This window comes from Mesoplodon bidens (assembly GCF_964165515.1).
Source record: "Mesoplodon bidens genome assembly, chromosome: 12".
Classification (NCBI taxonomy): Eukaryota; Metazoa; Chordata; class Mammalia; order Artiodactyla; family Ziphiidae; genus Mesoplodon; species Mesoplodon bidens.
In genome coordinates this window covers 60,886,510-60,909,798 of record NC_138168.1, presented here as the reverse complement: position 1 = coordinate 60,909,798, position 23,289 = coordinate 60,886,510, and the positions used below count along the sequence as shown (strand labels likewise).

Below are 23,289 nucleotides of genomic sequence, written 5' to 3'. Positions count from 1 at the left end.
AGCTCCTCATAAAATATATTTGTATTTGTGCTTCAATACTCCTTAAACAATGTAAACTGAGGGTTCACTGCCTTACTGCTGTAACTGCAGTTATAAGTATGGAGAAGATGGTATTCAAATACAAACATAAAATTTGAATGAGAAATAAACATGTGCAACAAAAAATGTCTATAGAATTTGGATTGGCAAATGCAGCAACTTGACACTGATTTTGGCAGATACAGGAAGCTAACCGTTCTGTGATAGAAAGAGGGAACTGTAAGATCTTTGTTGACTTCAAGTGATTCCAAGATTATGTCATCTAACTCTAGTTGGCTCGCTCTACACCAGCAGAGGCAATATTCGGCTTCCTGGATTATCCACTCCATGCTACAGAAGACACAAGAGATCAAGAATAGCAGGCTTTTTCCACAAACAGGGGGAGGAAGAGAAGCTATTGCTGGAATAAACAGTAAGGAACTACACATAGAAACAGTCTTTTTAAATGGCTGAATGTAAATTTTTATATTTATAATAATCCATTTATAAGTAAGTGTATATATGTACATACAAATGAATATGTATGTGAGCATATGTGTATGTATTTAGGTATGTGAATGTATAAATACAGATACAATTAGCTTTGTTCCAGAATGCATTTAATCTTACCTATCAAAATATGTACATTAAGATAAAATGATGCAATACGATTAAAGAGAAAAAAACTAAAAAATAAGATAAAATCAGGGGTATATTTAGAGTGCAGAATGTGTATTGTAAAAAATGCATATATATGTGTATATGTATATATTGTACAATATGTTCATTGGATAGTGACAGATCAACATATGGCTTTGAACTTTCTCACAGCCAATGCAAGAGGGAACTGAATTGCCTCTTGGTTTCTGTGATGTGACAGGAAATAATGAATTTTTTCATCACTGGCATAAATTTTCCATCATTAGGGGTTAGACAATCGGGACATGTTCTACGTGTGCATATAAAATAGGAGAGCAGGACTCCTTTTAACTAATTGTTACCTGGAACACTTGGGTAGGGGAAGACAGACCAGAAGGGATAAGATGCTGCAAAGTGTCGGTGAGTGAGGAAGCTAGGGCTAAGATGGTGTGACTGTCCACGAATAACCGCTAAATGAGCAGAGGACTGAGAGAAAGAGGAGAAAAATGAAGGGCAAACTCATCTTACTTCATGACTGTGGTTTGCGTCACACGAATTTTTGAAATTTCTCCTTAAGTTCTTTCTTCCTTCAGTCCAGTGATATCTGTTCTCTTTATTCTCAGGAGACCCATTTAACAAACATATTTCTTTAATTATCTTTAAATAATGTGAAATCTGATGTAATGTCCATAATTGGATTTTGTAATTAGAATTGGGTTATTTTCTGTGTTTCTCTAAACACGAGTTTCTCATTTAGCAAAATAGGAATGTGATCTGAGTAAAGCCTTCATGCTGATAAATTATGAAAGCAAATACTTAGCACAGTGCCACAATAAATTAAGTAATTAAACCTGCAGTTTTTCATCCTGTCTAGCTCCTTACATTTGAGTTAGCATAGCTGTTGCCAAACACTAGAGTCATTTTTTACAATGGACATTCATAGTTTGTTTAACATTAAGTTCTATTAATTTTTTTTTTTTTGCTTCTCTTCAATGTCTCTGTAATTGTTTCTATTTCTATAGTGCCATTGGAAGAATCACAGAGAGGTGAATCAGAATATACGGGTTCTAATATTGGTTCTGCCACAAGCAAGCTGTATGATCATGATCCAGGCACTTAATTTCTCTGGAGTTTAGTTTTCCCTCTGGTATATGGGACTAGTAAGATACACGATAATCACCTGTGTGTACATAAAACTATATGTGGGAAAGTGCTCTAAAATACCTATCACGCTCTAAAATTTCTAAATAAAGTTGTTGAAATGAACATGTCCTTAAATTTAAATTTTGTCTTAGAATATTTATATTTCTCTGTTATAAGTACTAATTTTAACAGCAATTCAATGTGGCCCCTTGAGTGAGTCCAAAAGTCAGCTCTAGAAGTGGTCCATCCTTTCAAAAATTTAGTCTAGCATTTCTGATGTGCATAAAGAAGTAGTATTCACAATGATATTAGTAGACAGAACTTATTAAGAGCCTACTCTCTGTTCAGCTTTGTGCCAAGATTATCTCCAATTTTTTTATATAACTGATGAAAATCTACAATGATTTCAATAATATTATTTATTCAAACACATCCTAAGTGTTCAAGGGCAGACAATCATGTGTCTCTTTCATATCATATTTAATCTATAAGCTGTGTGATGCCAGAAATTAATTATATAAACATTTGAAATATTTACATTTTTATTTGCATTATTACATAATGTAATAATAATTACATTATTATTCTCTAGAGATAAATTTCACTACCTAGTTACAATCTATAGCTAGAATATATACATCACCAAGATGAGATGGCTAAGCAAACAGTGGACACTGTAAATAGTTGATGAAGTGATATATATATATATATATATATATATAATTTAAATATTATATGCTTATCTGTATTCATACATAATAATTGTACTGATCTATCTCTATCTCCCTACACATTTGATTTATTTTGCCATATTATCTAAGAAATTTGGAGCCAAAATGCTTATGATCTATAAGATTTATGACTGGGGATTAAATAGATAAATCACCAAGGCAAAACTATCACTAAGCCTTACAATTCTAGATGAAGGTTGCAGCAATCTTTAGTTGAATTTTTTTTTTCTGAATAACTTATGAACATTCAAATCCCATCTTCTGAATAATATGTAACTAGTCAAGTTATTCCTCATAGTTTCTAACTCAGATTATAAGTGTAATGACTTTTTAAAAACTTTTTTAAAAGGGGAGTTTCTCTAAGTCATTAAGTGTCCCCATTATTTAGTGAATAAAAAAAATTCAGGTTATTAGATTAAAATGAATTTCTCATCACTATTGTGCAGCTTAACTATGTTAATTTTCAAAGTGTGTTAAATTCAAAAGACCTAATACCTCTGAAAACAAATTTTTTTTTTTTGAAAACAAATTTTTAAACAAAGTGCATCATCACTGTTCCCTCTTTCTACTTATAAAAATGCCACTTTTTTATTGAAGTATAGTTGATTTACAATATTGTTAGTTTCAGGTGTACAGCACAATGATTCAGGTTTTTTACAGATTATATTCCATTATAGGTTATTACAAGATACGGGGTATAATTCCCGGTAAAAATGTCACATTTAAAGCTGGCATTTAAAATTGGTTTTTGCCCTCTATTGTCAATTCTACTTCTAAAGTTAAAATTATTACTTAATAATTATTTAATATAAATGAAAGCACCTGAAATTAAGAATCTTTAAATAGTGGGTGTAACTTACATTGTTATTATCGAGTTGTCTTTATTTTAAAGAATCAAGATCTGCATAATGTACCGAACTGTAATATGATACTAAAGAATATTTTATCACTGGACACTGGGACCTCAATCCTTTTTACCACTGACGGATGGTATTTTAATGTTTGCTGACTTTCTCCTTTCAGGAACACGATTAGAATCCATTTTAAAGTAGAGGCACAGTAAACAGAGAAGAATGGGTCATGAATGCCTATAATTACCCAAGCAAAGTTCTCTCCCTAATGGCTCTTCTGCATTTATAGTAATTGGTAATTAGTTGGTCTAATTTGAGGATAAATTCATAAGGTCTACATATTCACTAAATTACATAATTCTGCAAATGTATTAGGCTAGGATTCCCATGGTACTATTAATGGTCAGCTGTGCTGAATTGACAGCTGTGCTAATGCCATTGACATTTTGTCTGAGAAGGAGTGCAATGCAGATGAGTGTCCTGATGCTATCCCTTTGTTTTCCTCACCTCAGTGAAAGTTTTGTGTACGTTGGATGGTTCTGGAGAATTCCATTCAGCTACGTGAGTGAGTAGGTTCTCCATTGCTTGATCTGACCCTTCACAAGTACACCAGAGAGCAAGGTTTGTGTCATGTTATGACCAACATATTCATTATTTTCCAGATTTCCTTTTGCCTTCTTCCTCTTCTCTGACATCCCTGGTTACCAAAGGATCTTCAGTTTTGTAACCACCCAGGCTCATGCCCTAAATTCTGAAAATGTTCTGATCACTGATATAGTTACCCCATTTCCCATTTAAGTCTCTTAATGCTATCACTTAAAATGCAGTGTGTTTTTTAAAGAAGCCCTCAATGTAAAACTGTAGAGAAATGGAAAGCACATTGGACTTTAAACTTAAAATTCCAACTCTGATACTTTAATATTTTATGACTCTGAGCAAATTACTTAATAATGGTCAGTCCTTATATTAGGCTCACTGTGTTCAATCATTGTTTTAGGTGCTCTGTGTATTTTAATTTATGTAATTCTCACAAGAACCCTAGGAGAGGGTCCTATTATCACAACTAATGACAAGAGAATTGAGGCACAGAGAGTTTAAGTAACTTTCCCAGAGTCACACAGCTAGAAAGTATGAAACTCAGCATTTAAATCAAGGAATTCTCTGAGAATTGGCACTATAATGCTCTTTTCCCACTCGGAAACCCTTTTCTTAATCTATAAAATAAGAGTAATTATACCCACTTATTGAATAGTTTTTGAAGGTTAAATAATGCCAAATATAGTGCTTGAGCCTATGCCTAGAATGTAGTAGGCTGCTTTCATTAATCTTAGTTCTTTCTCTTCTTTTCCAGTGACTAGGATGGAAAATTCTGAGGGAGGAAGGTTGTCAGGAAAGAGGACAAGGATTTCATGTGAGATGAAGTGTAGGAAGCATAGTTCCTATGAGAACTTTTAAATTTAATGACAGAATTATTCTCAAAGTCTTTAGCTTGTAGTATTTATGGACTCTAGTAACAAAAGACCATTTCCATTAGGAATATCTTGGGTAGGACCTCAGAGTATGACCAACTTGATAACACCTTCACATTAAAAAACTGTAACTGACAGATTTCATTAAAAATCATTAAAAACTTTTGGTCTGCAAGCATTAATACAGCATTTAGAAACAGGTGGAAAGTACATAAAATAATATGAATTTTATTAAACACTAAGCTTGCCTTTAAGAAAAAGTTCTACAATTTCTTTGATTTAAAACTATAGTTATATTTAATTTTTACTAGTAAAAAGTATTGATTATTGTTCAACATAATATGTCCCATTAAAATAAAAAACATTTTTGGTTTCAGGATCTTGCTTACGTATTTGCTTAAGGGATGGCTGCTCTAAGGGGAAAGTGAATTAGAGCAGCTGAAATACAGTGTTCCCCTAAAGAGTAAAAGGAAGAGCAGACAAAATATATACTTTTAAAAGTTTGGTACAGAAAGAGAAAAACAAGTATCATATAATATCGCTTATATGTGGAATCTAGAAAAATGGTACAGATGAATTTATTTGCAAAGGTGAAACAGAGTCACAGATGTAGAGAACAAACTTATGGTTACCAGGGGGGAAGGGAGGGTGATGAATTGGGAGATTGGGATTGACATATATACACTACTATGTATGAAACAGAAAACTAATGAGAACCTGCTGTATAGCACAGGGAACTCTACTCAGTGTTCTGTGGTGACCTAAATGGGAAGGAAATCTAAAAAAGAGTAGACATATGTATATGTATGACTGATTCACTTTGTTGTACAGCAGGAAACTAATACAGCATTGTAAAGCAACTATATTCCAATAAAAACTGATAAAACAAAGCAAAACAAAAACAAAAGAAAATCAAAGTCTGTTACAAAAGGTTATTATTTTAGGTGAACAAACAGAAAATTTAAAAAAAAGACAGAAAGAAACATGGATGACTAGAAAAATTGTATGAAGTTTGCATTAAACTTTTTCAAGATGTAGTTTATGTAAAATAAGATGCAAATTATCACCCATATTTCAATATTTATATAATTTATCATATAATACAATTATAATTATTTCAATAAGATAAACATATATATATACATAATATGATATATGATAATATGATAAACTGTGCGCTGAGGGACAGAACTGGTGCTTAAAGGTCAACTAACTGATCTCTTATTTTACCTTTTTGAGGGGTTTATGAATTACCTAAGAGTTACAAATATTGTGTGACTGGGACCTAAATGAGCAGCATTTATATTAGTAGTCATTTTATTACAGTATGAAGATGTGTGTGTGTGTGTGTGTGCAAGTGCTTGCCTGTGGGCACATGTCTACGTTTGTATAATATATGTCTTCTGTTCTATGGAGTTGGTTTAGAAAATCTATTTGAGTTCTGTCTCTTAGATATTAAGTCCCCCAAACTAGAGCTAAAATACTAAAAATTCTGCGGAATAAATAGCCATAACTTTAAATATTTTATATTTGGAAAAACTCACAGTATCTTCTTGAGAAATTCATGCATAAATGTATTATTTTTTTATGTGTGACAAGAGAAAGGGTAAATTCTATATCAAAAATGCACTTGCAGAACTGGATTCCCAGCTCATGAGAGAGGTTAAGTTTGTTACTCACTTATTGGATGGGATATTGAGTGGACAGGCACAGGGCTGACAGTCATCAGAGGTTCCTTTAGTAGGATCACCATAGAAACCAGGAAGACATTTATTGCAATATAGGCCACCAGTGTGATCCTTACAGTTCTGAGGAAGAAATGCACATCAGAGTTTATTATCTCGGTCTCAAGCATCAACATGTTACCAAAAATACATCTACAGAGTCATTAGTCTATTTCCCGCCAGAAAGAATAATTTTCCACATTAAAATGGTCAATTTTACAGCTTGGAAAGAGCACTGAAAGTTAATTTAATATCCAACTTATAAACTACACACTAGTTTCAGCATATGCATACTTACAAAAAGATGACTGAAATTTATTATAAATTTTTTTCATTATGCAAACAGTATTTCCCTTTTTTGTTTTTTTTAAGGAAATACAAGTGATTGTGAGTGTGTGTATGTGTGTATAGTTATAGAGTCTTAATAATATATGTTTAATGGAAATTGTACCTGATTTGGGTAAAAATCAATTGTTCAACTTAAACTGCTGATTTAATGAGAACTATGGCTAATCCTACAAATCCTCTGACACAATGGCCTTTTACATCAGAGATTAATCTGGACCTCAGTAGGCTCTGATGATGTGGACAATGCACTAATGTATAACAGTTGCGAGGGCCTTGCTTCACTCATAATTTTAAAATGAGAATATTGAAAAATTAAAAAATGTATACCAATAAATAATAAAACCACAAGGCACATAACAATTTCCTTCACACATTGTTTTTTACTTTTTGTTTTTTTATTATTTTTTAACATCTTTATTAGAGTATAATTGCTTTACAATGGTGTGTCAGTTTCTGCTTTATAACAAAGTGAATCAGTTATACATATACATATGTCCCCATATCTCTTCCCTCTTGCATCTCCCTCCCTCCCACCCTCCCTATCCCACCCCTCTAGGTGGTCACAAAGCACTGACCTGATCTCCCTGTGTTACTGCGGCTGCTTCCCACTAGTTATCTATTTTACGTTTGGTAGTGTATATATGTCCATGCCACTCTCTCATTTTTTCCCAGCTTACCCTTCCCCTTCCCATATCCTCAAGTCCATTCTCTAGTAGGTCTGCATCTTTATTCCTGTCTTGCCCCTAGGTTCTTCTGACCATTTTCTTTTTTTTTTAGATTCCATATATATGTGTTAGCATATGGTATTTGTTTTTCTCTTTCTGACTTACTTCACTCTGTATGACAGTCTCTAGGTCCATCCACCTCACTACAAATAACTCAGTTTTGCTCCTTTTTATGGCTGAGTAATATTCCATTGTATATATGTGCCATATCTTCTTTATCCATTCATCTGTTGATGGACACTTAGGTTGCTTCCATGTCCTGCCTATTGTAAATAGAGCTTCAATGAACATTTTCGTACAGGACTATTTTTGAATTATGGTTTTCTCAGGGTATATGCCCAGTAGTGGGATTGCTGGGTCGTATGGTAGTTCTATTTGTAGTTTTTAAAGGAACCTCCATACTGTTCTCTATAGTGGCTGTATCAATTTACATTCCCACCAACAGTGCAAGAGGGTTCCCTTTTCTCCACACCCTCTCCAGCATTTATTGTTTGTAGATTTTTTGATGATGGCCATTCTGACTGATGTGAGATGATATCTCATTGTAGTTTTGATTTGCATTTCTCTAATGATTAATGATGTTGAGCATTCTTTCATGTGTTTGTTGGCAATCTGTATATCTTCTCTGGAGAAATGTCTATTTAGGTCTTCTGCCCAGTTTTGGATTGGGTTGTTTGTTTTTTTGATATTGAGCTCCATGAGTTTTTTGTATGTTTTGGAGATTAAACCTTTGTCAGTTGCTTCATTTGCAAATATTTTCTCCCATTCTGAGGGTTGTCTTTTGGTCTTGTTTATGGTTTCCTTTGCTGTGCAAAAGCTTTGAAGCTTCATTAGGTCCCATTTGTTTATTTTTGTTTTTATTTCCATTTCTCTAGGAGGTGGGTCAAAAAGGATCTTGCTGTGATTTATGTCATAGTGTGTTCTGCCTATGTTTCCCTCTAAGAGTTTGATAGTTTCTGGACTTACATTTAGGTCTTTAATCCATTTTGAGCTTATTTTTGTGTATGGTGTTAGGAGGTGATCTAATCTCATACTTTTACCTGTCCCTGTCCAGTTTTCCCAGCACCACTTATTGAAGAGGCTGTCCTTTCTCCACTGTACATTCCTGCCTCCTTTATCAAAGATAAGGTGACCATATGTGCGTGGGTTTATCTCTGGGCTTTCTATCCTGTTCCATTGATCTATCTTTCTGTTTTGGTGCCAGTACCATACTGTCTTGATTACTGTAGCCTTGTAGTGTAGTCTGAAGTCAGGGAGCCTGATTCCTCCAGCTCCTTTTTTCTTTCTCAAGATTGCTTTGGCTATTTGGGGTCTTTTGTGTTTCCATACAAATTGTGAAATATTTTGTTCTAGTTTCTGTGAAAAATGCCAGTGGTATTTTGATAAGGATTGCACTGAATCTGTAGATTGCTTTGGGTAGTAGAGTCATTTTCACAATGTTGATTCTTCCAGTCCAAGAACATGGTATATCTCTCCATCTATTTGTATCATCTTTAATTTCTTTCATCAGTTTCTTATAATTTTCTGCATACACACACTGTTTTTTAAAATTGAAATGGTATTTTTCTGTCAATTAGTATTTTTGAAACCATGTTCTTTTCAAAAATAAAAAAAATCAAAATAAAGTCATTTATATCTTGATTTCTTCATATTAATTAAAGTATATTCATAAACCCACTTTGTGTTCACAAAATTGATCAAGACTGGTAAAGGTGAACAATCAGATAATCAACAAATGAAACTGTCTATAAAGCATTGATAAGTTTTAATGATGTTCTGGCATCATGTAAACATAACTTCTTCAGTCTCCAATGATACAATAAAATGTATCTAATGCCTATTACCTATCATACAATATGGATTTATTATGACTGAAATACATTTTTAATTTTACAAGCATGTAAAATGCTATTTTTTTCTCATTTCAAAAGAATTCATCAGAGCTTGGAGTGCAAAACGTTTAATTTTATCATCAGTAACTAAATAAGTAGAGGAAATAGCTAATAGCCAAAATATAAATTCACTTTAAGCATAAAGTACAAGTTTATTAATCTGATTGACCAATGGGATAGCCAGTTTGATTCAATGAAAATTCTGAATTATTATTTCTTTTAGTTTTTTTTTTTTTTTTTTTATTGCGATATGTGGGCCTCTCACTGTTGTGGCCTCTCCCGTTGCGGAGCACAGGCTCTGGACGCACAGGCCCAGTGGCCATGGCTCACGGGCCTAGCCACTCCACGGCATGTGGGATTTTCCCGGACTGGAGCACGAACCTGTGTCCCCTGCATCGGCAGGTGGACTCTCACCCACTGCGCCACCAGGGAAGCCCTCTTTTAGTATATTTTTAAGAAGCTCAATTTTAGTTACACTTAGTAAATGGATTTAAGAAAAAAAACACCCATAAATAAACACCTCTGAACATAGCTTGTTAAATTCCTTGGGGAGAGGGACAGATTCTTTATTGTAGACAATGTTAAATGAAAATCCAGTAATCCACTTGCTTACATTTTGTAAATGTGGGAGTTAAGCTCAAAATATATGAAGTTTTCTAGCTCTGAAATCTCATGACAGTTTCATGACAGTGAGTAGGTAATTCTTTAGTATCTGGTGATACTTGAAAATAGGTTATTTAAAATTCTCAAATTTATTTAGCAACCCTCTATCAAAGTAGCAAAGGTGTTAACTTTATTATCCACATTTGTCTAAATAACAGCACATTGGGATGGAAGGTGCAAAACATGGATCAATTTGATGAAACGCTTTCCTCTTTGATTTCATCTTCATATTAGTTCCTTGCAGTTTTCAAGTTTAAAGCTGTCTCTTACTAAAAAAAAAGTATGTTTTTTGCAATATTCTTTACATATTGTCAGATTGACACAATCAAAATTATATCTTCAAAGACTTAGGGGCTTTAAAAAATAAGATTATAAAACTGATTATGTCTTAACCATGTTGAAAATGGTATTTCTAAAACTCAACTGAAAATCTTGCACAACCCAGAGACCCTGCTTTTCTTTACTGATTTGAAAGAAAAATAACATGTAGGAGTTTCTTACATTTCCTAATGTCATATTTCAGTTAATGTAAATAAAATTAATCTTAAACCTCAATTGTTTCTGCAGTTGAAACCATAAAACAATATTAGACAACAATACATTGGAAAACCCAAACTGAAAAAGATGAAAGGTTCGCTCTGATGGGCTGGTTATTTTTACAGGTGTCCTGCTACAAAAGTACTTTCCAAATGTCTATTCACATCGCTTATCACAAGAACAATGACAAGGAACAAGTATGCAATCTTCCCATGTGGCTTGAGTGTTTCCTAGGTCACTTCAAAAGTACTTTGAGGGCTTCCCTGGTGGCGCAGTGGTTGAGAGTCCGCCTGCCGATGCAGGGGACACGGGTTCGTGCCCCGGTCCGGGAAGATCCCACATGCCGCGGAGCGGCTGGGCCCGTGAGTCATGGCCGATAGGCCTGCGCGTCCGGAGCCTGTGCTCCGCAACGGGAGAGGCCACAACAGTGAGAGGCCCGCATACCGCAAAAAAAAAAAAAAAAAAAAAAAAAAAAAAAAAGTACTTTGAGTCAAAATGACCTTTTAATATACAATAAGTCTGCCCTATAACAGAGGTCTGGATTTTGGTCTAATATCAAAAAATATTTCAGTTAATTTCTAATTAGATTTCAAAGCCAAACTAAAAAGCAGTTTATCTGTAAGTTTTGTAAATTTTCTATCTAGTGCTGGTGGGGGGAAGCATAAATAATAAAAAAAAAAGGAAGCTAAAATGTGGGTCAACTGAACAGTAAGAATGTCTTTGATGTGCAACATTTAAATATTTTTCTCTTTGTGGATCACATTAGAATGAATACACTCAAAATGGAACAGCAGCATTTAGTTGTCAACACCATTTCAGATAAAGAGCGTTTGAAAGTCTCCAGAAATATCTTACATGATCACCTATTTACCAGCTACAGCAGAAAACTCAGAAAACACCCCAGATTCTATCTCTATCATCAAGATCTCTGTTGTTTCCCTAAGATTCATTGTGTTATTTGAAGTAGCCTATCCCCCTGTCCATGAAACAAAGTCAGTAAACTAGGCTTCATTAGTAGAAGGTCTCACATAATCATTGATCCCCTCCTTTCTTCCTCCCAAAATTATGCTGGATGAAACTATTTTATTCTAAAACAATGGGCTTTCATTCTTAGAAATATTACATAACCAAATGAATTAACAGCATGATTTTAGACTTAATGAATGCAACATGAAATATTATTATTGGGAACATTAAAAGTCTGGTATCATGAAATATTTATTTTTGTCTTTCTAGGTTTCAGTAAAGCAAATCTGTATCTGGTTTGGACTGAATATTTCCTATTGCATGTTAGTAAAGTGTTTAAAGGTAACTCAGTATTTTTTCCAAGGTACATTTTAAAAGACTTATTGTGTAATTAAAATGAAAATCACTTAGTCTTTCTATTCATAACAATGCCATTTGAAAAATCTACTGATCCACAAATTAAGGCTATCACGCTTTATACTGCAATACAATTAAACAAAATCTTCTATACAGAAAACAGAAAGAGCATCAATAAACCTAAATGCCAAATCACATTGAAACAAAAGCCCTGAGTTTTCATTTTGGATTTTTCCCAGAATCTTTTAAGTAGAAGAAAAAGGGTGGGGGATAAGAATGAGCAAGAGAAAGAGAGAACATTAAGAAATACAGATAACAGAGTCTGCCTTAAATTCTACAGGGAAATGAGAGTATGATATCTTCCTAAACTGGCACCATTTCAAATTGTGTTTCTGCAAGACTAATGAAATGAGAAGTGTTGTTTCAAGCTTCATGCCATGTCAGACAATATAAAACTAACATGCCCTTGAGTTAAACAGAATGGTCTATTCAGTGTAATTCTCTAATCCAAAAGCTTCTTAGCAGGATGGAAAGTACTTTGCCTTTTGCAGAGCTTTTTTTCTGGTTGAAGTATAGACTTAATTGTAAAAGGAGTAAGCAGCTCTGGTGAATATGTATTGCATATATTTATTATTTTTTAATCTATATATGATGCTTTGTATTTAGTTAAATGCTGACATTTGACAAGAAAAAAATATAGTATTCCCTCATTTTCAAAGTGAAAAAAACTGAATTATGCCTATTACAGAGGTTACATTTTATGCTTTTCATATTAGGAGCATATAAATTATTTCCTGTTACAGAAATACAGTCTATTTTTTGGTAGATTTATGGAAGGGATTGAAATCATATATTTGTTGTAGATAGGTATCCCAGTCATTAGTTATGTTTTATTATGATGTATCTGATCTTAATTCAATTCTTAGACTAATATGAATAAACACTTTCTAATGCTTGTTAGTCAGGGAGACCACATATGAAAGAACGTTCTCAGCTTCCAACTCAGTTCAATATAAAGAGTGCCATCAAATCACTTCCCGACTCAAGTATTTAAAGTCCCAAAGGTAGTAATTGAATTGCAGGACCTATTGAGCTGATTTCAGCCCTGTCAATCAGCATCTCCAAAGGAGAAAGCACTTACCAGGCATTCTCCAGTGATATCATCACAGGATTCCGCGTGACCAAAGCACTGACAGGGTTCACAGATGCCACCAAAAACAGTGCCATTAACTCGTCTGTGCCTAGGCCAACAAGACTGAAAGGAAGATAAGGCTTCAAGTTAGTCTCAGGGATTTTTTTAAAGTTTGCTTTTTGTCTTTACTGGATAAAGGAGAATATTTAGGTAGCAAACCCAGCAAATGTGCTTGTCAAAGCACTGTCATTATGGAAATATTGCTACAGAGCTATTCCTCCTGACATGGGAGCTTCGTACTAACCTTAGTGTTATTGGCAGGTATGAGATTAGAAGAAGCATTAGCTTGATGTCTCTTCTGAAATAGCAAAATAAAGCAGAGATATAAAGAACTGAAACATGACAGTCGCAAAGTATAAAGCACAGATAAGAAAATGGAAGAAAAAGTACTGAAAAAAAGCAGCCAACAGAAATGGACTCTTCAGAACCTTAGCCTAAGAGAGCACCTAATGTCATTCCAAGGAATGTAGATTCTCTGGAGTGACCTCCCTTTCCCACGTACAAACTGCCCATAACTCTGTCATTTTCAGAAAATCTTTGCAGTCATTTGGAAGAAAGGTAGCATCCGCTCTTAACATTTGATCACACACACATATATAATTTATACCTCTCATTCTCAACTTCTTCCATCCTATTATGCTTTCAAATTTACACAAAATAGTTTATGATTTATTTACCATATATTTATTCCATTGATATTTTATTTTATGGCATTATTCTACTAGAACTCTACTTATATCTATCATTTCCTTTTTAAGTGTGAAACACTTTACCATCCAAAAATAGAATTCTGATTAGAAAAAGGGTATTTGGGCCATACAGTATCTGTGTGTCTGTGCTGGCTTTCAGTTCACTGTCATGTTTAAGTTTATCTTCCGTGGGGGTCACTATAAATTGGACGGGATGCAAAATAAGGGGACAAACTTCATTGCCCTCTAGGAGGTTATGATCTCCATCAAGTTAAAATTGCATTTTGTGGGTTATTTACCATATTTCTGGATGGTTAACTACGACATAATATATCATGAAAAGGCCTTTTTTTCCCAGTTGAAAGTGGAATCAAGAGAGAAACCACTGAAGTAATAAAGAATATAGAACTGTGTATTGTTGGAAATCTTCCTTCTGCCTCAGGATGTGAGGACTCTTAAATGTGAACATCGATAGCAAACACATAAAAAAAAAAAGGATGAGCTGATATTTCATATCTGAAAGGAAAACAAAACAACTTTCCTCTTAATTTGCGCAGTACAGAAAAGGTGTCAATTTTCTAACCTCTTCTAATAATTTATCCTCATTAAAAATCTTGTCATCCTAGACCCATTATAGAAGAGATTTTGTAATGTAATATATATTTCTAAAAACTGGTGGAGCTACATATCCAGAAGGGGGTAGAAATTAAGGATGTTGATAACAAGGAGAGAACGGATTTACTCTTTTCAGGACAAATATTCATGGAATTGTCATTAAAAAGTGATATATATATATATCTGCAAATGTACTACTCATACCCCATCTTCTTTCTTCAAATTTCCCAACTCTTTACACCTCTCTCTTAGCCAGTAATTTCATCTCATTAGTCACAGAGAAAATTAAAGCCATTGGAAGCCAAATTTCCACTACCAAGTCCACAAGCATAAGTGTATATTTCCATTTGTCATATTCCCCTCTGGAACAGGCATGCAGGATTCCTCATCCTCTCAAAGGAATATCACTGCACTTGTAATCTGTATTCCATTATCTATTGTCTTCCCAGTATTTCCTCTCTGTGCTGCATCAGTAATAGCTTTCCTTTCTGTTGGATCATTACTATCAACTTGAAAATATGATCTAGTATCTCCATCAAAAATCAGCTAATAGAAAAAAAAGACAAAATTACTTCCTTAATATCTATAACTTTCAGTTACCTACCTGTTTTTCTTTTCAGTAAGACTGTGCTAAAAAGAATGGAGATATATATATATATATATATAAAACTGATTCACTTTGCTGTACACCTGAAACTTTCACAACATTGTAAATCAACTATACTCCAATAGAAGTTTAAAAAAAGAAAAAAACTTAAAAAAATAAAATGTCTTTTCTTCCTCACTTCCCTTTTATGCTTCATTCCATCCTAATCAGTCTTGTGCTATCACCACTTGATTAAAACTGCTCTTGTCCATGTCACCAAATTCCAGGGAGCCAAATCCAATAAACAATTCTACAATCAACACTTTATTGCTCTCTCATCAAGATATGGTTTAGTTGATTCCTATCTCCCTCAAAAGTCCTCTTCTCGAAACTTCCATGCTTTTACAGTCCCAAAGTTTCCACCCCATTTCTTTGCTGTCTCCTCTGCTTCAACCTACTTCTCATTGTCAGGAGCTCCTGGGGGCTTAGTCACTTTTCTTTTTCTTTCCACAGTTTCTCCCAGGTCATTTTATTTAGTCCCCTAGTTGATGATTCCTTCTAAATACATATCTATAGACCAGACAGATATTCTGAGTTCAGGACCTACATTGGACATGACAATACACTTCATAGCTCTTTCAAACCTAATATTTCCAAAATGGATCATTGATTTCATCCTCCCCATCACAGCTGTTCCTCTCCCAGTTTTCCTTAGCTCAGTAAATGGTACCACATCCAATTGCTCAAGCTCATCATCTGACTCATTCTTAAAATCTTTAGTTTTTTCAACTCTCCCATGGCATGTCTATCAGTAAGTCCTATTGGTTCTACTACCAAAATATATTTAGAATAAACACGTCTTTCTACATCCTCTGTCATTATACTAACAAACCACTATCATCATTGCATTCTACCACAGTAGCATATTAACCATTTTCCTTCCTACCACTCCTGCCATGTAAAATATGTTCTACACACTGTAGTTATAATGACTTTTTCAAAAAAATATAACTCAGATCATGGCATCACCCAGCTTAAAGCCTTCTTTCCATTGAATTTAGAATAAAACCACACGTTCTTATCATGCATGCAACGCTCTGAATGGCCAGCCTCCTTCAATCATACCTTGTGCCACTCTCTTACTTGCTTACTATAAGCTCCAGCCATACCTGCCCCCACTCAGCTCCTTGCCGACTCCAAACTCTGTTGCACTAACTCCTCAGCTCCTTTAACTAAGCTGACCCTAAACTCAGTTTAGATGCTACCGCCTCAGAAAACCTTCCTGACAACCTCTCATAAAGTAGTCCCTCCCATCTAATCTTCCTTTACCCATTCACAGTACCTCTATCAAGGCACCCTGTTTATTTTCTTCATGGAATTTATCATATTTATCTAAATTTTCTTAGTGGTATCATATAGAAGAGGGAACTGAGATTTGAATTTAAACAACTTTTTTTAGTACCCAACTTTGCTTTCACTTCCTCACCTGCTCCACTTGTCAAGTGAAATGAATTATGATGATACTAGGAAAGTATGAAAATATTTGAAAGATGAACTGTGGGGGGATTTATAAGAAGTAGAAATGAGAAAAAAAAGATTCTGAATCAACATTGTGGACCCAAACAAAACAGAAGAGAGTGATTCTATAATGGAGTTATGGCATGTGTTTTTGGTAAGCTAGATTTAAGAAATTAATAGTCTTTGGAGTTTACTCAGCTTTTAAAGGATCCAGTGATATTAGTGATAACAAAACTAGAGTGTCTGGCGTTAGGAACTCAATAAAAAAGCAAATGAATTTAGGAAAGGATAGGAATAGATAACAGTGAGTTTAAGAATAGGAAGTTTCAAAGAAAAGAAGGAATTATTAGAGAGTAGAAAAAACTAAGAAGCCAGAGAGAAACTCCAGAGTTCATTGTCTTCTGATTCAACTAAATTCTTTTATGGATTCCAAAGTAACTTTATTTATCAATTATCATGTGAGAGGCACAGGAAGGTTTTCTTATCCCTGCTCTGCTTCTTTGTTCTGACTCTCCCACACTCGCTTGCTTTTCTCTCTTTCTACCTAATTGTTACCATTATCTAGCATCCAATTTGAGGTTTTTCCACCCTAGGATACTTTCTGTGACATCTCTCTCCACTGGAATTGCTCACCTCTTTGAAAGATTATTGCACTTAAGTTCTGTACCACTTAACTGGTGCCTTAATTATATAGTGCTGTGATCCAATTTTTCACAGGTATTTGTTCTGTCTCCCTAAACAGACCGTTAGCTCTTTAAGAATAGGGATTGTGATGTAATCTTCTTGATAATCCCCTCAGCATCTAGGGCAGAATTTACCAAAGATTCTTAATAAATACTTTTGAAGAAAGAAAAGAAGAAACAAAATGCATAACCAATTAAATAATTCTAATATTCAGACAATTTTAGATTCAATGGGCATTTTAAATTTGTATAAAAGATGATGAAGAGCACTGAGAGTAATCAATGTGGGAATAAGGGTTAAACCAAGAATAGAATCAAGGTTATTTATTATTTCAGTTGAAATGAGAACATAAAGTTCAAAGAGAGCTTTCTGGTTTGAAATACAAACTGCTAGGCTCTTAATAAAAAATACTTTTCATCAAGTACAGTATTTATTTTACATGTAAAATCAAATTTAGGTTGACAGAGCTAATTCATTTCCATGATTATTTTTCTCTTCTCTATTTGAATTTTGGAAAAGTGACAGTGAATTACATTTAGTTTTATTTCTGGATAGGTGAATCTGAGCCCAGTTAAAGAAAACACATTTGTCACCAATATGACTCTAAGCCCTGAGTATCCTCTCATAGAATGCATTATTTTAAAGTACAAGAGAAACAACAAAGCAAGGCCTAGGGTATTTTTGTAAATGGCATAATGGGGTAGTGTGCTGAAGTGGAACATCTTGGTACAGTCAGATGATTCCTTAAAGGCACCATTTTTAAAGAATTTAAGTTCCCATTTGTCTGCAAGCCATGCCCTCTATAAAGGAAATGGTGTTTATATTTTTTTGACCAGATTTCAAGTAAAATCAATTTTCAAACTACCTAAAGAAAATACTTAAAAGTAAATAAAAATTATTACCTTAGAATGACACACTGTGATATTAAGTAAGGAACATTAATCTTATTATAAATCTAGAATATTGAGACAGCAATAAATATATCAAATTTTAGGTGCTAAACAAATCAAAGACCTATAGGAAATTTTCTAGATCAAGGTATTTCTTCCATATATTATGTTCTGGACATTTTAAAGATTGAGTCCTTCAGAAGATTGTGATTTGGTTGTATTCTTAGGAATAAAGTAGAGAAAGAATGTGGTACATAGGATTTAAAAATGTGGAAAGGGTGAAAAAGAAAAGAAATAGTGCTAAATTCCTCGTAAGTAATCAGGTGGAAATGAAAGAGAAATATTTTGAAATATTATTCCACCATCATTTATTCTATTTTACCAACAGTTTAAATCGAAAACAAACACCTAAAGAAACATCAGATTTTTAGCTATATGTCATAAGGCAAAATATCTCTACAAGAAACTTGATTTCAAGATGGCATTACATGAGTAACACTATTTGAAAGTCATGACTTTTTCGCAGACATTGGAGTTTCTTCTTTAACTAATAATATACTATCATTTGTGCAATCCTTGATGAAAAAACTAAGCTTATTTTAGAATAGTTTATGGAAAATAATGCTGAAGGAACTTAGAATGCACTGAAGCTATATTCTTGCAAACTTACTTCACAGGAGGAGCCAGTATACCCTGATGGACATTGACAAACTTCCACAGCTGCTGCAATGCTTCTGTCAGTAGGATAGGGGACAGCAGATTCAAGGCCAACAGAGCTCAGCCTGGAGCAGAAGGAAAAAGAAATGGTAAATAAGCAACAAACTCCTAGGTGTTACATCCCTTGAGGAATAGTACAGAAACAATGATGTAAATATAAGCAAAGTTTTATGTTGAAAAAGAAGGCAAATGAATATCCATAACTTGATGCTCTGGTCATTCATCATATTAGGCAAAGTCAGCCCAGTTAAAAGTGCTCACAACCAGTACCATAATCAAATGTTGAAAAGATATGACTATTCTTGCTCATTTCTTGGTTTTTGGCTATGTGTTTTGATTCCCCCACCCGCCTTTTTTTTTTTTTTTGAGATAAAGAGTTTAAAATCATAGTTGAAGGGACTTCCCTGGTGGTACAGTGGCTAAGAATCCACCTGCCAATGCAGGGGACATGGGTTCGATCCCTGGTCTGGGAAGATCCTACATGCTGTGGAGCAATTAAGGCCATGTGCCACAACTACTGAGCCTGTGCTCTAGAGCCAACGAGCCACAACTACTGAATCCGTGCACCCTAGAGCCTGCACACACTGCAACCACAGAGCCTGCGTGCTGCAACTACTGAAGCCTGCGCACCTAGAGCCTGTGCTCCCCAACAAGAGAAGCCACCACAATGAGAAGCCTGTGCACCACAACAAAGAGTAGCTCCCACTCACCACAACTAAAGAAAGCCCGTGCACAGCAACAAAGACTCAATGCAGCAAAAAAAAAAAAAAACATAGTTGAAGGAATTTTTAAAACAGAAAACATTCATATGACTGACTTATTTTTAATATTTAAACTAGAAAAGCAGAAGGACATAATATTAATATTCAGTCCAACAGTTTAAATTTAAAGAAAAAATGGAAGCAAAAAAAAGAAAAAGAAAGAAAAGAAAGATGGAAATTATTTTAGTTGCTTTTTCTCAGAGATAGATCTTCATATTGGTAGGTAAAAGTGAAACTTTTTCAAATGCTCAGTTGAATTAGTTAGAACTATTTTCCTAAATTGTTTGGGGCCTAAATTAAATTCACTGTTTTCTGTACTTCTGGGCTTCATTTTTTTGGTACTTCTGTACAATCTGGTGACTTTAGCACAGAGCTTTGGTATCATTCATTATTCCTAGGAAAAGCTGGTTTGGCCAAGTTGAAAAATGCTGTTACATAAGTGGTATATATGTATAGTGTTTGTATGTATTTCTTTCCAAATATGCAACGAATATACATTCACAATTTAAATAAATCTCATTAGTGTCTTATTGGCTTTTTCCTATTAAGAAAAACAAAATGTAAAATCTTCATTGTTAAGAACACAAACTCAGAAGTCAGACAGATCAAGATTCATATCCTGTCTCTGACATCTACCAGTCCCGTAGCCTAGGAAAAATTACTTAACATCTCTCAGCCTCAATATCATCATCTATGTAATGGAGATAAAACAAGAGTCCATACATGATGAGCTTGATTAAAGGATTAAATGAAATAATGAATGTAAAGTTCTTGATATAGTACATAACTCATATATGTGGTTATAAAATGCTAGGAATTTTATTACCATATATTGACTGCTGCAACAGGATCAAAATGACTAGATGAGTAGCACAAGAAATACTATTTCCATCCCCAAAACTAGATTTTTGTCATTTTAATGTATTAAAATAAATTTTAAATAAGCTCTAAGAGCACAAAATTAAATGACTGCTATTGATTCATAATGATAATTATTGTTTTTTAAAATGACTGATAGATCTCCATAACACATAATATGCCATTATTTAACCATAAAAAAGATGTAACTGATTCTTGCTAGGATATGCATTTTTAGTTGCTTTCTTAAGAGTGGTGGTAGATTTTTATTGTTTGGTGATTCCCAACCTCTGGCAACTGAGATCTGCTTCTGTTTCCATGGATTTACCTATTCTGGATATTTCATACAAATGGACATATATAATACATGACCTTTTGGGTCTGGCTTCTCTCTGTTAGCATAATGTTTTCAAGGTTCATCCATGTTATAACACATATCAGTATTTCATTCATTTTTATGGATGAGTAATATTCTATTGCATGAATATACCACACTTTCTTATTCCATTCATCTGTTCATGGATGGTTGGCTATTTCTACTTTTAGACTATTGTAAATATATTGCTATAAACATTTGTATACAACTATTTTTGAGTGCCTGCTTTTAATTCTTTGGGGTATATAAGTAGGAGTGAAATCCCTAGATCTGGCAATTTTTAACACAACATAAGGTTTTGGAGAGTTACTAAAATAAGGATAGTACTTGTTTATGCTAACATGAGTTTATGAGTACTCCTTAAGAACAGAGACCCTGTTGTGTCATCTCTCTACCTAGCCTGATCACATCAATACATGCTCAACACATTTTTGTTGGATGGATGAATCTCTGGATGGATAGAAGGATAGACAGATAGTGGGTAGATGAATAGATAGATGGATAAATGGATGGATACAAGACCAAATACATACATAAATGAATGAATAAATGGATAGATGAATGGAATGTAGTTATATTACAAACAATGTGTTGTAACATACTCCATAACAAATGATACACTGAAGCCAGGATCCACATTTCAGATGAATAAAATCAGATAAGTAGAAGAAAACTTACTTGTTTTATCTAACAAAGAAAATAAATTGAAAACTGCTAGCATTAGGACTTCAGGCCAGAGGCCAGAACTCATCTGAATTTATTGTGACATCTAATTGCCTGCAATTAATGGACTGTCACATGACAAACTTGTATTTCTGATCACTTTAATTTCAGAATTAGATGATTTCATGATTACTATACTAGCCGATTATCATACAAAGACTATCACACTTACTAAACAGCAGCCTGGTTAACTATATATAGATATAATCCCAGGATTTTCAGTATAAAATTAATGAGCAAAACATAAAGAAAGATTACTGGAATGTTTTAAAATAGAAAAATGAGTAATTGACTGCTTTAAGAAACAATTTAAAATAGAACAAAACAAAAACAAAAATATTTTCAATGAACTGCCAACCTTCATTTGTCTTTTGAAACAACAGATGTTCCTCTTCTTAATCTATGTAACCATTTTGAGCTATGAGAAATTTCATCACTCAAACATCTTTCCCAGCAATATTCCACATTAGTATTCACTGAGCAGTCCCAATGTGCATTAGGTTCTGCTATTTGTTAAACGGGATTTTAATGTGTTTAACAGTTTTTAGTGTTACTCATGAAGAAGGCTGCAGTTTATTCTTTTTCTCCCTTCAATATGGTCATTTTATTTTCTTGATACAGGCTGAATTCATTTAAATACATAATGCTGATAGTAATAAAGTACTAAAGTTTGGAGATGCATGAACTGTCAAAGATTTGTCAACTAAATCAAATGTTTTAGCTGGCTATTTCTCTTTATTATTATGAGTGGGAATACAGATAAGATGATGGATGAAGAGAAAAGATATAATTATATAAGCTAGTATTGAAAATATTGGAATCATATAAGAAACACTGTCCTGGAACTGTCTTAAAGATTGTTCTTAATATTTTTGTTTTCCTATATTTTCCACCAGAGTTAGCTATGTCATGCTTCACACACAAAAAAGAAAAAAACCCAAACTATCCTTTAAACAACAGGACACTTGATGTTAAAACTCTTTTAAATAATTATTTTTAATTCATCTTTTTTGTATAGAAGATATCTATTTAATTCTACTTAAACAAATGTTACTTCAGGTTGGTCACTACAGATAAAGATTTTATCACTGTTCAGGTGCTTTGTTCTATTTCATTTTTGACAAAACATAAGATGATGACTTAGAACTTCCTTTAGCCTCTGTCCTGTGGAAGTTCCACAAAGTACTACTCAATTAGTGAAGCCTGATCGTTTTTACTTCATTCCTAAAAAGGCAACAGAATCATTCACTAGGTCATTCAATGTCCGAGTGGGCCATCTGGGAACAAGCTAGACATTTTCTCCAAACATCTTCAATCCCAAACCAAGTAAGGAAAATAACTGACAGAATCTGCTATTGTTGCAGCCATTCATCAAAAATATATTAAATGCTAATATAAGAATTCATCTCTTCCTCCCTAGGTCCACCAGGATGCTCTATGCACACTTCCATTGCACTCTTTATTATACTACCATAAACGTTTCTACATGTCTGCCTTTCATACTTGACCATGCCTTCTTTGAATTCAATGATCCTTTATCCATCTTTGTATCCTCTTTCCTTAGCCTAGAACTATCACATAATAATTACTGTGTACTGAGTGTCTTCTGTGCACTAT

General features: G+C 33.9%; 1 protein-coding gene across 1 annotated transcript in view; it reads right to left on the bottom strand.

The window, feature by feature from the left end:
- Positions 1 to 23,289, bottom strand: part of LAMA2 (laminin subunit alpha 2) — a 611,700-nt gene that overhangs the window by 238,485 nt on the left and 349,926 nt on the right. Inside the window, exons 15-17 of the mRNA XM_081251375.1 lie at positions 18,908 to 19,019; positions 13,205 to 13,318; positions 6,532 to 6,659 (exon numbers count right to left, since the gene is read on the bottom strand). Of these exons, the coding sequence (XP_081107501.1) occupies positions 6,532 to 6,659; positions 13,205 to 13,318; positions 18,908 to 19,019 (354 nt within the window). The remainder of the gene's footprint in view (positions 1 to 6,531; positions 6,660 to 13,204; positions 13,319 to 18,907; positions 19,020 to 23,289) is intronic.